Source organism: Amphiura filiformis, chromosome 19 (assembly GCF_039555335.1).
Source record: "Amphiura filiformis chromosome 19, Afil_fr2py, whole genome shotgun sequence".
Classification (NCBI taxonomy): Eukaryota; Metazoa; Echinodermata; class Ophiuroidea; order Amphilepidida; family Amphiuridae; genus Amphiura; species Amphiura filiformis.
The window spans coordinates 32,233,604-32,250,286 of record NC_092646.1 but is presented as its reverse complement, the minus strand read 5'-3'; the positions used below and the strand labels follow the sequence as shown (position 1 = coordinate 32,250,286).

At 36.3% G+C, this 16,683-nt stretch overlaps 1 protein-coding gene across 1 annotated transcript; it reads left to right on the top strand.

Annotated features, from left to right (window-relative positions):
• Positions 1 to 3,713: 3,713 nt before the first annotated feature.
• Positions 3,714 to 6,109, top strand: LOC140140503 (uncharacterized). The gene has a single exon (XM_072162261.1). The coding sequence runs from the start codon at positions 3,740 to 3,742 to the stop codon at positions 6,107 to 6,109; it is 2,370 nt and encodes a 789-aa protein (XP_072018362.1). The 5' UTR covers positions 3,714 to 3,739.
• The last annotated feature ends 10,574 nt before the right edge of the window (positions 6,110 to 16,683 follow it).

The window sequence follows — 16,683 nt, the reverse complement described above, 5'->3', positions numbered from 1 at the left end:
GTCTCTATTTGTCTCTCCTCCCTCTTTTTCTCCCCCACCTCTCCATCTCTCTTTTCCTTTTGGAGTTTTGGTTGCTGGCAAAGGTCTCCTGAACTTCATGAACTTGACAGCTTAGCGGAAATCTATATTATTGGTCAATCAAATCTAAGTGGAATATTACGTTTATTAAAAGACATACGATGGCTTGCCAATCGTGTCATAATTGATCACTGTCATTAATAAGCTGGACAAATGAGATTGTTGATTAATAGCTTCCTTTAATGTTAATTCTATCATTTTAGAATGTGAGATAGCCATCCATTACAAATTGTGAAGGATCAAAGAATTTGGGTATTTTTAAAAGCCATAATGTACCATAATGTATTAAATTTTAAACTTGTTCTTTACCCAAAATGCTGAAATAATATTAGTAGTAACTGTCAGGACAGGAAAATGTACCGTAGGTATGCGTTTCCGTACTATTTACCTTTTAGAGCGTTTTATTTAAAAGGTGCCATATGAATGTATGTCAAAAATCGCTTCCCCCTTTCGACTTGCCAAATATTGCCCCACCCCCTTCGGCTGGCCCAAAAAATATTGCCCGCTCCCAGTGTTACTCTCCCCAGGGTTCATAATTATTGCATAATCCCCAACGACGTCACCGCGTCCAAGAAAGTAAAACTTATCCTGCCAGTAAGGGACTCACCATTAGATTCTCAGGGGGGTAGGAAGTTGGGGTCGGGGAAAGAAATTTTTTTCGTCGCCGAAGGCGGCGAAGTTTTTGGGTTTTTTTGCCGCCGAAGGCGGCAAGTTTGTTTTTTTAATTTCATGCATTTATACACGGTTTAGGTGGGGAAGTTTTTTGGTTTTTTTAGTGTTGGTGGGGAAAGTTGTTTTTTTTGCTCATGTAGTGAGTGAACTTTTGTTTTTTTTAAACTTCCTACCCCCACCCTGAGAATCTAATGGTGCGTCCCTAAGTGTCCCGTAAGTTCTTCCGTAGGTTAGTCTCTCATCTGATTTTTTTCTTCAAGGTAAGCACAAACAAGCGGCTGGAAAGGAGATTATTATGAGTTCTTGCTGAAAAATCACACATAGTACAGTGCATACAAACACACGATGACATCATACCTGTTAATTACCATGGTGACGTATTTCCCGCGTATTTCCCTGGCTATTTTTGTAATTTCCCAAAATAATTATTGGTCATATAGTTTCTACTGCATTCTTATTGTGAAATATTACTTGGAAATATAAAGGAATTAAGCTATATTAAATTGAACACTTATATATAAAGTTTTTTACTTAAAGCTTTTGGTTTGAATGTATTATACATTCAAACTAACCCGAAACATCGGTGAAATAGCACTAGCAGTGATAGACTGAACAATGCTTATTTTGTTTATTCTATTTACTTGGATAAGTGAAATAACTATAATTATACATGAAATGTAATATCATTCAAAATAAAAATATAAATTGAAAATAGCAACTGATATGAAAAATATGCGTGGCGATAAGTAAAATTAGTAAATCTAAAATAAATTAACGTTTTATATTAAATCAAATTTGTTGATCTGTTTAACAGAACTGAAATAAATAAATTAATTAATTAAAAGGGCATTTCGTGATCCACAGCCTCACCCCCCCCCCCCCTCCACTTTTCTTTTTAAAAAAAGTTGAGATTTTTATACCACTGGAAACCGCTGGCTATATAATGTTGATGTACCAAAAATTTCTTGCAGATAAATTTGTTCAGCAAAAATATCGTCAAATATGAATTTCTTTCTGGTATACCAGAACGAAATTACAACTGTGGTCTATGGAGCAGTGTAATGCAAAAACCATGAATAACTTGCAAACGGAAAATCGGAATCAACTGAAATTTTGGGAATAAGCTTTTTTCGTGGATATCTACTGAAAAAATTCATAAAAAGAGGATGCTAGGATCACGAAATACTCCTTTAATTAATTAATATTGCGTATAGGCAATATAATTATTAATTTTGAGGATTTTTAAGGTAACAGCAGTACGGTCAACCCAGGGTCAAACTTGAACCAAATATGATGCGTGGTCGTCACAAAAAATAATGCTCATTCTCTCGGTCAGGGTTCCATCGATTGCACTTTTTACAGGGCATTTTAGTTCAAGTCAATTTTCTCAGCACAGAAAATACCAATTTGGCTTGTCTTTGGTAATTAATTAAAATTGATTTCCCGGATAAGAAATCGAACTTTTGGAAGTTTTTAATCAGGGAGGCATTTATTTTATGGCATGTTTTGTGATTTCCCCAATTGAGTGCAATAGTAAGTGTCCCCTCCTTGTCCGAGGGGCGAGATGGAACAGCCAAATCTCGGTAAAAGCAACCAATGGGAACAAGCGATCTATCACAAGTGACGTCATGCCGTCTGACAGAATATGAAATGGTTGACCTAGCCTACCGTATGTCACTTTCCTGTGTATGTGATTTTGTCTTGCACATAATGCTCTATAAAATGATCTTTTTATCACAAATTTGTCTAATTAGCCTATTTCCATAACTGATTCATTGACAAAATGATTAAAAAGCTTAACGCTTCTAACCAATGAGATACTTGCTCTTAGGGCATTGTGCCACATTATAGCCTAGTTTCCCGTGCCTTGTTGTATCGAGCGATCGCATTTGCCATTAAAATTGATCACACTGTATGTCACGTTAAGAAACGATTAATTTCATTGGTTACGAATTACGGTCAATCGCTCTTTGCGGGCCTCTTTGCTAGCCACTGAAATATAAACCTAGCTTGACTTGATTTTTTATAAGCGAGTCACCATCAAGAAAGTGTCATGGGTAATCATCATCATTATGAACCAATATAGGTTCACTCCAATGACTAATGACGAAGTTCATTAACCCCCATGTACCAATCATAGCTAAACTTTGATCTCAAGTTGTGGAGCATGAGTTTTTTCTACCCAGCACGTTTAGGGTCATTCTATGAATATGCACATTTATCACTGCGTCCTCACAGATGAGCATGATTGAAATCCAAGTGTATGTTAATCAGCAACATCGGAAAGATGGCACAATGTTGGTGTCATATTTTTATCTAGTAGTAGGCGTATCATTGAGCCAAGAACCTGACAAATTTTTAAGGGATCACCAAACCCGCGTAGGCCATGTCTGACATTTTAAGCGAAAAACATGAGTGTATACTTTTCTAGCTAAGTGCACCATGACCACGATGACTAGTACTTAAACAGGCGACGTTGAATTTTACTGGAAATTATAAAGTTTGGCATGGGCGCTAGGGGAAAAATTAGACCATGCAATAAAAGTTGAACTTTTCTTTAAAGACAATGGTTTTATTATTTGAGCTTGAGGCGCTCAACTACACGGGTTATGCGGTGTTACGCTATACGCTTGACATTTAGAATTGCGTCGATCCAGAACTCTGAGGTATCATTTACTAACAACGATGTGTGCCGACAGTTTTGTTTACAAAATATGGCGAGGAATATTATACCATAAGGATGATACATTTTTGATGTATAAACATTTGTTGCTATGGACGAGGTACTTCACATGACAAGAGATCTTCGGAGACGTAAACTCATAGATTTGCTGATGCTACCTACATGTATACGTGAATTTACTGAGCAGATGCTAGTTTTCATGATTATTAATCATTTGTGACATTTACCATATTAATTCTTATAAATAGCAGATTTTAGGTACAAATAACAGAGTGAAGACACTGACTATATCCAACAATCACCAAAATGGATCTCGTTCCGTGTTTGTGCTTGCTCTTTGTTGCACCATCGGTGATATTTAGTGCGGAACCGTTCGTAGATGAACCACCGGCGAGTATCGTCACTACTAAAGGAGACACAATCCTATTACGATGTGGTGTGGCGCGTCATGTGACAGCAACACTGTCATGGCAGAATATGGATTCTGGTGATATAATTACTGAAGGACCTGAAATTGATCCGTATTTTAACTTCAAATCGGGTACACGGGACAGATTGAGCATAATCGGGGATCGATCAAACGGCGAGTATCATCTTCAGATACGGGATATTGTCGGCGACGATAACGGCCATTACGCCTGCTTTTATTATGACGCCAATGCACAGTATGAACAACAAAGCAATATTGTTGAAGTTAAGGTAACGAGACCTCCTTCAAAATACACTAAGCCTAGGTGCACTATGGAGCCAACACAAAATCACATTGGTGATAACGTTACCTTAATATGCGTATCAATGGGTGGAGATCCACCACCTGCTCTCGCGTGGATTCGCGAGAAAGAAATTTTGAATGTACAATACACGCCAGATAAGGACAAATCGATTAACCGTATATCGGTTATTCTAACCGAAGAAGATATCGATATAGAATACATGTGTCTTGCACGAAATCCGGCTACACTGAAAGAACCGCAAAGTTGTTCAGTTAAACCGTTAAGAACGTCCATTAATGTGCGGATACGTCCATCGAACTTGAAAGTCTATTCTGACACAGTTGCAAAATTTAATTGCATTAGCGATGTTGTTCCCGGTCTTTTGTTTAAGTGGTATGTTAATAGACGCTTTGTAGGGGCGCTAGACAATACCAATGAAAGATTCCGAATCAGGAGAAAGGGTAGACGGTTTATAATTTTCCCGGTATTACCGAGTGATAATCTTACTCAGGTTACATGTGTTGTTGAGCAACCTGAATCCAACCTCGAGGCTTCAGCAACGGCTGTTCTCCATGTTGAACCCAAACCAGTTACCACACCTCAACTTACAACAGATTTGCCTACCGTGAAAACACAATATATGGAACCTACCCGAGCACCTACCGTAAAAACAATTACAGTGACAGAAAGAAGATCGACTACAAACGACCTCACAAGAACTGCAACTAGTACTAGTACTCTAAATATAAAAACTAATCAAATGCCTAAATCTAACACAAATAAATTTGTGGTAACAGAACTAAATCCTACTCCAGAAGAAAGCTTCACAACTGATTCTGTATTAAAGTTAACAACCGGAAGTCATACAAAACCACGTCAGTCATGTCGAGGTGTGTCATGCTTTGTGGTTGCAACGTCTATAATGACACCAACAATATCAACGTCAACATCAAAGTCAGTGTCGACCCCAGCAACAGATTCTTATATACCTTTATTTCCTTTTTCCTCTTCCTCCTCCTCCTCCGTTGAAGAATCAGAATCGAACGTACCAAGTGAAATTCCAACAACAGTTTTTGAATCTTACGATTCCTTTCCGTTCTCTGAAGCAGAATATGTGCCTGTTTTGGAAATATTTCCGAATTCAGAAGAACCGGTGGTATTAACTACCACTAAAACTACAAGTGTTCCTGTTGTTCAAAGTGAGACTACTACTTTGATCATTCCAAAGACATCAACAACAGTAACACCTAGTGGTAATGGGCATGAAGGTACCAAACCTAATACACCGACAAGTATGCCAGCGACAATGTCAGACAGCATGGACATTACAACCTTATCAACGTCAAAGTCAAACAACGCAAATGTGGACACGAATTTAGATGTGACAACGTTGACAACGTCGGGAAGGCCTAGCGTTGACAAGACAACATCAAGCAACGACAATGTGGATGATACAACGTCAAGCAACGCTAACATGGACGTAACAACATTGACAACGTCAAGCAGCATAACTGAGAACACGTTGACAAGAACACCAGATGGTAACAAGTTATGTTCCGATGGGGTATGCAAAGAGATGACATCAGAAAAACAATCCACAACTACGAAGATCAGTAATAACGATTTGACAACAAAAAAGTCTACACTCGTCAAGGTCCCAAAGAAGGATCTAACTACAAAAGCAGGTGATACAAAAGCAGGTGATACAAAAGCAGGTGTCCCAACTAATCAAATGGTAACACCACCTCGTGAAAAAGCAACTAAACATTCTGATTCCGACGGTGAATCTAGTACAAGATCTGATATATCCGCGACTCTAACGGTGTGTCTGGCTGTGTTATGTTTAGTAGTCATTTTAATTATAATTGCGTTAGTGATACGGAGGCAGAGGAATGAGAGAATGGGGGAACAGGTGGCGGATAAGGAAAACCAAATTCAACCGACTAAAACAAAAGGTGGTTAAAGTAAAGATGAGAATGACATATAAATGATAAAAGATGTAAAAACTTGAATACCCCATTAAGTGACCCCAGCGAAGGTGTCAACAAATTTGAAATGTTTATAAATTGCCTAAAAGTGAATTTAATTTAATTTGACATTCCAGGTTTTGTGGAACAAATTATTACCTGAGCACTGTGAACCAAATAAAGACTCTATATTTGATAAACTAGTGTAAAAATCATGTAAAGCTTTATTGTAAATATTAAGAGCTGTATATGTGAAATTGTATGCCATTGCTTTTAGATGAGAGTTTATGTACAATTAATGAAAATTTATTTTTATTGTGTGTTTCATAAACCTAAGACAAACATTGTTCAGGTCGGACGTTGTAATAGGGCAGTGTACAAGCGGCCAGGCGTATTACTACACTGCAAAAAATATTTACTCAAAATTGAGTAAAAAAATCACAACTCAACAGTTGATTTAGCTCATACAGGTCACAACTCAATAAATAAGTAAAACATTACTCAGCATTGAGCTCAAGTTGAGGTTTTTTTTAAATGTTGTCTCAAATTACCCAAAACGTGTGTGTAAGGTTTATTCTTTCAGTGTTTATCAAGTGGTGATCAATAAACCCGAACTAAATTAGGCACAATAATTTGTTCACCCTTTATGACAGGCTATTTTTGGCAGTATTTGTGAAGTTTAATTTTAATTTTAATTTCAATCCTCTGTAGGACTATTTCGAATAGGACAAGAACTCGTTTTAGAGTAACCTCTAATGTATCATGATTCTGCGTCAAACACTCATCAGTGGGTGAATGTTCGCATGGAACTGGTGGTGCTGTGAATTGTGTGGGCGGTCTGATTGTAACACATTTTGTGTTTTCTATCTATGCTTTTAGGCCCAGTCCGAAACATTTTATTCGATGCAAGTTTTGAGTTATTGCTTCAGTGGTCTGGATTCTAAACATCTAAAAAAAAGTAACTAACCCCCCTTAAAAATGACCATTATTTAAAAAGGGGCTATTGTATTACAAATCCGTAAAATGCGTTGGAAGCATAATTAAAATTGTTTATAAATTGCTTAAAAGTGAAGGATAAGTTATTCAAATTATCATTTGGTATTTTTGATATGACAAATTTGGCAAAAAGCGAAGAAAACAGCAGTACTGACGAAGTTGAAGCCCCATTCAAATACATGTAGCTAATTTAGATACTGTCAGTATCTAAAATACAGATTTGTGTAAAATGTCTTATTTTGTCTTAATTACACGGCTTTCGGCTGAACCAATTGCAGGCTATGTTAGCACATCTATGACAATAACAAAGATACCAAAATCTGAATTTTGATGATTTTTACGATCGTCCGGATAAGTAAATCACTGAATGGGCCTTTAATGAAGCATATTTCAGGCCTAAAATTCCACTGGAGTCATAAGACTAATGATAAAATCATACTAAAATTGATGGTGTAAAGTGTGTCTGGGATGACCCACCTTTAATCATGTTGATTATGACAATATAAAATATCAGTATAATAATTGTCCTATATCTTGACCTGTATTTTTCCGTTTCGACAAACATCACGATTTCCGTATGATTTCTCGCTCAAAATGATAATGTTTACGAATCCCTCGGCGTTGGTCGCCGCGACGCTGCAACAAAATTGTCACTGCGTTTGTCGTAACGGAAAACACAAATATAATTAAAGACCGAATTAAAAAGACAAGATTGCGTCTGACGTCAGGGCAAAGGCGCGGTATGATTGGTTGCTGACCTGCGTAGTCGTGGTAGTCCAGAATTTTTTTGGTCTGGTTGACAGGACGTTATACGCAAGCTAGTCCTTTTAATTCGGTTTTCAATTATAGTCCGCTCGCTCTCGTAAAAGGAATACAGCAAATGAATATTATAAGGACGACTGTGATGATAAGTTGATTGTCTGGATAATGTGTATGGTAAACATTAGTTTGTGTGCCTATAGCGCGTGAATTACGCACAGGGAGCTAAAAATGTAATCGCATCGGAAACATAAAAACATTGTGATTACTCACATTACTACTACCGTGATTTTTAACATTAAAGGGATATGTGCAGAAATATTTTAATTTTTTGCTTAGAAATGATTTGTCCAACTGCTCATGATTTGGTGTGTAATATTGTTTCAGTTATGCATTTCGTGATCCACAGCCTCATCCCCCCCACTTTTCTCAAAAAAAAGTTGAGATTTTTATATCACTGGAAACCTCTGGCTACATAATGTTTATGTACAAAATATTTCTTGCAGATTAATTCGTTTAGCAAAGATATAGTGAAATTTGAATTTCGTTCTGGTGCACCAGAACGAAATTACAACGCATTGTCTATAGAGCAGTGTAATACACATAATTAAAACTCGCAAACGCAAAATCGGAATCAACTGAAATTTTGGGAATAGGTTTTTTTCGTGGATATTTAATGAAAAATGACATAAATAGAGGATGCTAGGATCACGAAATACTCCTTTAAGTTTTGTTTATTTATTTTTGATTATGAGGTCGCACGACCAAATCACTCCACGTTTTGTGTACCAGCGAAGTGCGGTTAATATAATCCACTGCTTTAGAGCTTGATGCGGCTTTATTTGAAGACCTGAGCGCAAGGAGACCGTAAGTCCACTTGGCCCCTCAACTAAAGTTGCGTATAGTATCGTATAGTTTGATAATGTTTTATACATGTTCAGGGGCCAAAACAAATCTTTCACAACCTTTCATGATGTTGTTATGACTTGAAACTCACCCGAGATCCATTATTCATTCTGGTGAAATATATATTTCGCACCATAATAGATGACCCATGGATCTCCAAATTTCACGGGTAAATAGACGGATAACAAAATATAACTTCACAATAAGTCCGCATCATCAATTATCAACAAAGTATCCCAACATGGATACTTATGGACTGAGTACGCTTGTGGTGTGTCTCCTTCTATAGCTGGCTATTGACTACAAAGGATCGTAGGCGAGCGTGATTGATAAGAGAAAGACCGCGGAGCGATATATTTAAATAATTGATAAATAGAAAGAAAATAGCGCCATAACAATTTTTTCACCCTGGTACATGTATAAACCATTATAAAACCTTAAAGGAGGATTTCGTGATCCTAGCATCCTCTTTTTATGACATTTTTCAGTAGATATCCACAAAAAAGCTTATTTCCAAAATTTCAGTTGATTCCGATTTTGCGTTTGCGAGTTATGCATGATTATGTGTATTACACTGCTCCATAGACAATGTGTTGTAATTTCGTTCTGGTGCACCAGAACGAAATTCAAATTTAACGATATTTTTGCTAAACGAATTAATCTGCAAGAAATATTTGGTACATAAACATAATGTAGCCAGAGGTATCCAGTGGTGTAAAAATCTCAACTTTTTTGGGAAAAGTGGGGGATGAGGCTGTGGATCACGAAATGCCCCTTTAAGAAACTATACGTAACTTTAGTGTATACATGTTGAGGAGCCAAGTGGACTTACGGTCTTCTTGCACTCAGGTCTTCATTTTGTAAACGTGGATTTTACTAGTATAATTACTGCAATACACATATTGAAATACTTTTAAGTATTTTTAACTGTTGCGATTTAGTAGTTCAGAGCATCTTGCAAATGATGGTGAGCTTTAGCAAAAATTGCATTGATTATTTCATAGCGAATGTGTACAAGAATTCAAATATCACAGATATACTTTTGTATGTCCTGTGGTTCTTGGGTTATATGTTGTAATGAACGTACATAACTCATTCACAACAATAAATTAAGCAAGTTTTCAAAGCATATGATTTTTAGAACTTTTGCAAAACATCAAAGTGTTATTTTTCAATAATATATTGATTTAGATAATGAAAATCGATTTTGGCTGCTTCGACCAACATTACTTACAAACCTCGAAAAAAGTACTTGGAACACTTAGTACACGTTGTCATAATTCCGTGCAGAATTTGAAATGATCATGGAAATGCTGTGTATTTTGTTTAAGGACAAACATGACACCTACAACAATAATTTAATCTTCCCCTCTCCCCATCAATCAATGTTGGAAAACTTTGGAAAACTGCTGATTTCCCAACATTGCACGGGGGAGGGGGTGTCAGTTTTCAGTTCTTGACACAAAATTGTTCCAAGACTTTTTTCGAGGATTGTAGTCTACCCTTAAGTTTTACAGTTAAGGTGAGTTGAAGGGGAGGCATGACCTAATGCTGTATTGTTTACACTCAAATATTGAGATCAAATACAGCTGACACATAAAAAATGGGTACGGATTCTATAAAGGAGATCCCAAAACTTGATATGAGGTGGCATTTTCAAGTCACGAATATGATTTGTCTGGGGAAAAGGCGCCTATAGTATTAGGCATTTTATATACTTGAAGACCTGAGCGCAAGAAGACCGTAAGTCCACTTGGCCCCTCAACATGTATACACTAAAGTTACGTATATTTTCTTAAGGTTTTATAATATTTAATACACGTTCCAGGGTGAAAACATCATGAAAGGTTGTGAAAGATTTGTTTTGGCCCCTGAACAGGTATAAAACATTACCAAACTATACGCAACTATACGCAACTTTAGTGTATACACTGATGTTGAGGGGCCAAGTGGACTTACGGTCTTCTTGCGATCAGGTCTTCACTTGTTGGTTCCTCACCATGCTCACTGCGTACACATATCGATATTGCTTCTTTCACCCTCTTTCGTACTATTTATGTTCTTTGTCGAGCACAATGACGTCCTTTATCCTCAAAGTTATCATTGGCAACTTTGAAGTGCCTGTATACAAACACATCGTTCAATCCAGGCGGCGGATGACATGATCGAGCCGGCAACTTGTGAAACCGCCCGGCCGTATGGCATTTTCCAATATAGTCGGTTAGTTTTGTGGGGTTCATTATCGAACCCCAACGGGTTTAGCTTGTATTTATATTATTTATCAACATAGGCCTATTTGTTTGTGATATTTCAAGCGTTTTAAAATTTCAAAACAATCCCATTCAATTACACGGTTGACGATGAAAATTTACTGAATTTAGAGAATGCAATGCGGCCACTACCTGGTTCAATCCTGTTTAATCGCGGAGGAGGAATACGCGCGCTATAACCTGTCAAAGAGAGTTACGAACCAACCATCAGGAAAACTTCTCGGCGACTCCAGTGTAACGTCATGCACTTCTACCACCGTGACGTCACTGGTCAATAATACAGAGCCAATTTAAGATCAGTAGGCTTGATCACATGACATGGTACTGTAGCCAGCAAAACAGTAAGTTCAGTTGAACAGATTCATAATTAAGTCTAACTATATTTAACCACCGGGATCATGAGAAACCAGAACTACACAACATTGATATAAAGGGGATTATCTCTAAAAATGCTATGCCTTGTTATGTAAATCACAGTTTCCCGCTCCGTGGTTTTTATGCTATTACAGAGATTGCGATTTCCAAACGTAGGTCTCGGACGGACGTAGATCTATTCAAAACCACGCTCCTGTATCGAAGCGAGGTCATGTATTTAGCCAGATTTGAAGATTGTCCACGTGCGAAATCAACGTAGATACATCGTTGAAAATACACAATTCCATTTCATATTATGTTAAAGACAGTCAAGGATAATGAACATATATGGATATAGTAATCCAAAATCTACCAAAATCTATGTTTTTGGGCAACTCTAATATTTGGGGAGCACAAAAATACAATCAAGTTTAAGCAGCATGTTAACCTTGGTTTTTAGTCAAAATCAAAAGCGTGCTATCCTGCGCTAGCCATTATTTTTTCAATCACTATGCCCTCTATTGACCTAGATCAGATATTATAGTAGCTTATAGTCTTTGTTCCAAGCGTCTTGTTCTCCTTCGTGACGAATGAGCACAATCCAGTTTGGAACCGAGGCTAGCAATATTTTACACCGTATTAACGTACGTAAAAACGTACGGTCCACGTGTTGTGTATTTTCTGTGCACACGGTCCTTCCTCTACAGGTGAATGAACATGAAAAGAGTGTATCGCATGAGTATATCGTGCGAAGTAAATATCACATTCGTTGACTCAGGAAATGTAATGTGATTGAAAATATTCAAAAATACGTTACTTAAATGGGTGACTATGTTTGAAATATAGCTCCGTCTGGTAGTTGTCTGAACTCCAGACAATATGCCTTGCAGCATGTAGTTCGCCCTCTATTGATAAACGTTATCAATTTTTCTTGCAAAAATCATAATAGAAATTACAAAATTGACTCAAACTGAGCTTTCGTACAAATTCGTCGAGTGAATTACATAGTGAAGGATGTCAATCCCAGTGTGTATTACATAGTGACGGATGTTGATCGCAAATTTGTCAAAAATGGGCATCGGGAAAACGTTGAGTAGGTATAAATTGTATTGGGTATAGATTATAAACTGGCCATTAATGTTCAGCAATTCATGTGTCTATTAAAAGTAGACCCTTGAAAGATAATGTCAAAACGTTAAAATGTAGAAATATCGTACATCTCACATAATTATGCAATAGATTGCCAAAGTTATCCATCACTATGTCTCGCGAAATTATTTTGAGAGCTCAACATCTGTCACTATGGATTTTACCGTAAAGTGCAGATCCGTCACTATGTAATGCACCCGCCGAATTGTCGATCCAATCATGATGTCGCAAACATTTTGTAGGCATACGTTAAAACCATTTAACACTGACATTAATGATGACTTATCATTTCCTTTATGTGAAATTACTATCACTCATTACCACAAACTTGCAAAGTAATGACTTTGTCATCTTAAAAATATTAATTCAATGAAAGTTGCATGATGCTATGACATAAGTTAAATCCTTTCGCATTTTTGTGATTCATTTTCAAATCATAACATAATAATACATATGTTAAAGATAATGCGCAAACATATTGGCTACATCCCCGAGAAATTTCTTGATTAATCATTTAATTTATTATTTCAATTCTTGCAAATATATCGATGAATGATATGTGTGTTAATTCGTATATAGATAGGCCTATCTTATAATGGCAAGTAACACCCGAAATATTTTTTTAAAAACTGTATGCCAAGGGCTGTGCAATAATTACGTGTATCCGGGAGTAAATTTAAAAATCGTTTGTCCCATCTTTCGACGTGCCCAAGAATGTTTGCTCCCGGTCCCGTTCTTTTGTCCAAGGCTATATATTTGGACACTCAACTTTGAATTATCTTCTTAAGTGATGTGCAAATGAGCGCAGCGAGAAAAATTTGCCCTTTTGAACGTTTTGGGGACCTAATTATCAAAAAGTAAAAATGGTTCCAAAAACACCATATTGTCTCGGTAAAATGGCTTGCATTCCCGTTCGTTTCCACTCGCCCTTACAGCTCCTAAGTCATAATACATTGAACTTCCTTGGTGTAATTTATTTGTACATTTTATATGTAATATATAATTTTTTTTAAAACTGTGTTTTTTGATTGGGCCGATATACAGAGTTTTTCATGCTTTTCGATCGAAAAACATGATTTATCGAAAAGCTATGTTTATCGATGAATTGATAAATACAGTGTATTGTGAAATAAGCAGAGGTTTTTCGATAAACATATATATTCTGAATATATATTCTGTGGTGTCAAATTACATTAAGGTTACTTTTTTACATTAAGGTTACTCTTGCTTTCTTGACCTGCGAGGCTCTTATACTGAGGTCAAGAAAGCAAAATGTAAAATAGTAACTTAATGTAATTTGACACCACAGAATACATATTCTACATTTAGTATTCATGTTTTCAAGTAAACTTTTGGATATCTACATTTCGCGGTTAGTGTTTCTCTGTAGCCCTGCTGAGCAAACTAGTTTGATATACTAATTTAGTGGTTTAGTGGTTCTTGTTTTTACCGCTTAATTTCCCTATTCTTCAAGCCCTGCCCTCTATCGAGAGCTAATTTATAGTTTAACCTTAGGCCTAATTGTTTATAATAATAACACTTAAAAAGTCATCTACGTTGTAAATACGTAAATTTGTGAAATCGTATTCGTATTGTAACAACGTTATTTCGGACGTTGATATAACGTTATTATGACGTTGTTTCGACGTCAAGTTGTGAAGATATTAATTCAAACGTCCCTTAATGCCGATTAAGTCCGGTCGAACGTTGTAACAACGTATGAAAGTTAACTTCGTACATTTTTAAGACGTATTTAAATACCACGTCATTACCGAATGTTTCAAAAAGCCTTTTTAAAGTCATGTCCAGGTACGTTAAAATAACGTTCAATACGTCACTGTACAACGGCAGCGAACGCCGTGAAAACATAGTGCGATGGCTAGGATAGGTATTAATATAAGCACTGTATACACTGATAGTTACTATTTTTTTCACGATTTTGCTCATTTGGCTAATTAGCCAACTTGAATGGTTGGATCACAACGTTGGCTAATGGTTGGGTGTTACAACGCCGTCACCTACATGTAAAATTAATTTACATTTGTACCAATATGACAACGTTAATATAACGTTTGTGTATACGTTAGTAAATGACGTTATATTTGTGCCCACTGGGAGGTGTTAAATGTTGTTTGAAAAAAGGGCGTCATTGGTTATAAAATTTTGAAAAAAGTGGTCATTGGGTATAAAATTTTGAAAAAAAAAGGTCATCGGGCAAAAAGTTTCTATCAAAATAACGTTTTTTGTTCCAAATTTGTCAAATTTACAAAACAAATTTGGTAAAATAAGATCATTTAAAAGTTTCGGCATTATTTTATGCCATTTTGAAGATAAAATTCTAGAAAAAGAGAGGTATGACTATCAAAGATAGGGCTAACCGGGTATACTTCAAAAAGGGGGTATAATGACAGGCACATACCTGTTACTTCTAAAGTTAAGTGCCCCTCGGGCGGAACACCTTTGGTGTAATTGACACTAGCTTTATTAATCATGAGATTAACCGGCATCGTTCTGTGAATCACTTAATAAAATACCATGGTAACGGAAAGACAGTTTAGTATCAGTATACAAGACATCGACCAACACATCGATAGCCCACAGCACTGCCAAGACACGTTCACCCCAACACCCACATACCTTGCACTTTCATGCACCTGGTGGTGTCCAAGTAGGCTACCGGTTACAAGTACATTTGTGAAAATAAGCTAACTTAATGTTACCAAATGTGAATGTCAAATGTAAAAATAGTATCCTGTTTTGCCAAATGAAACATATAGCTAATAATCCTAACCCTTAAATTATGTAGTTCTCACTGGCGATAAAGTACAATTGTAATAGTTTTGCGATTTGAGGGAAAATGGGCTAAATACATGCAATTTTGCATTTTCAGTCACAGAATTCAAAGACTCAGCACAAGTCTAAGGCTATGCGATTGCTCATAAGATATTTTGTGTTAATTTTGATAATTAGTTCTAAAAGATTACAAAATGTGTTTTCCAAAGATTAGAATGCATAATGTGAAACTAGTTTTTGGGTTTGATTGTCGCGGCAAACGAAAAGCACCCTAAAAACACATTATTTAGCCCTTATTTCCAAATATTAAATTGACTTTGCAAACAGTTTTGTTGTACCATCACAAAATGCGGTTCATTTGGAACACAAATACTTACGTTATATGATGATGAAAACGTTTTGAAAAAGTTTTATATGAAAAATCACTACAATAGCATATAAAATTGTGTAAAAATGTTTTTGTACAATATTTTCTGGCAAAAAATTTGCAAAACATCATTTTCTAGCAAATTCATTAACATTGTGATACAATGTTTTGCAGGAGAGTTTCCAAAATGTTTTGTTTTTAAAACGCTTAATACGCTTATTATCGTTATGATTTCGCAAACAGCCGAATCCTGAGCCTGCTTTTGGTAAATTCATGCTAGGCATGCATTTATTTTTTTCTTGGAGAACAAGGGATCAGTGTTTTACCTAAAGAGGGCAGCATATCAATTATTTAAAGTTTATCATCGTCTACCATACTGCGAAGCACCGTTTGCTAACCCTTTATGTGCTAACCCTTTATGCCGCTCTTTTTTGATTACTTATTACGCTGATATCAATCTCATGCATTAAAATATTGATATGATGCCCTCGGCTCGGCATATGATTTACGGCATTGATCCCTTGTTCTCTATAATGCATGCGTGACAAAAATTTACCGAAAGCCGATTCCAGATTCGGACATCTGCCGAATTCATAACGAAATACCTCTTATGACCTTGACATGACCTTGAACAAAGTTTAATGGGAACATGCACCATTAAACAACAAACCAAACAGTGCACCCAACAAGTATAAATTCCTTATTACATCGTCGTGGCAGAAGGGTCTGTTTCTGTCTCACTAAAAACAAAACAACATCCAATGTTGCAACATCCGTGTCTGGAGATTAAACACCTTTCTTCTAATTAAACCAAGACACAGATGTCAAATGAGCAGATATCACAAGCATTATCTCATGATAAATTTCTATAAACATGATAAACACAGTCTAACCATTAAAACCTTATTGTTTTTGTAGTGTTAACATGTAATAAAACATTTCTACGATTTTTTTCTATGGACGTGTCAAGCAGTTA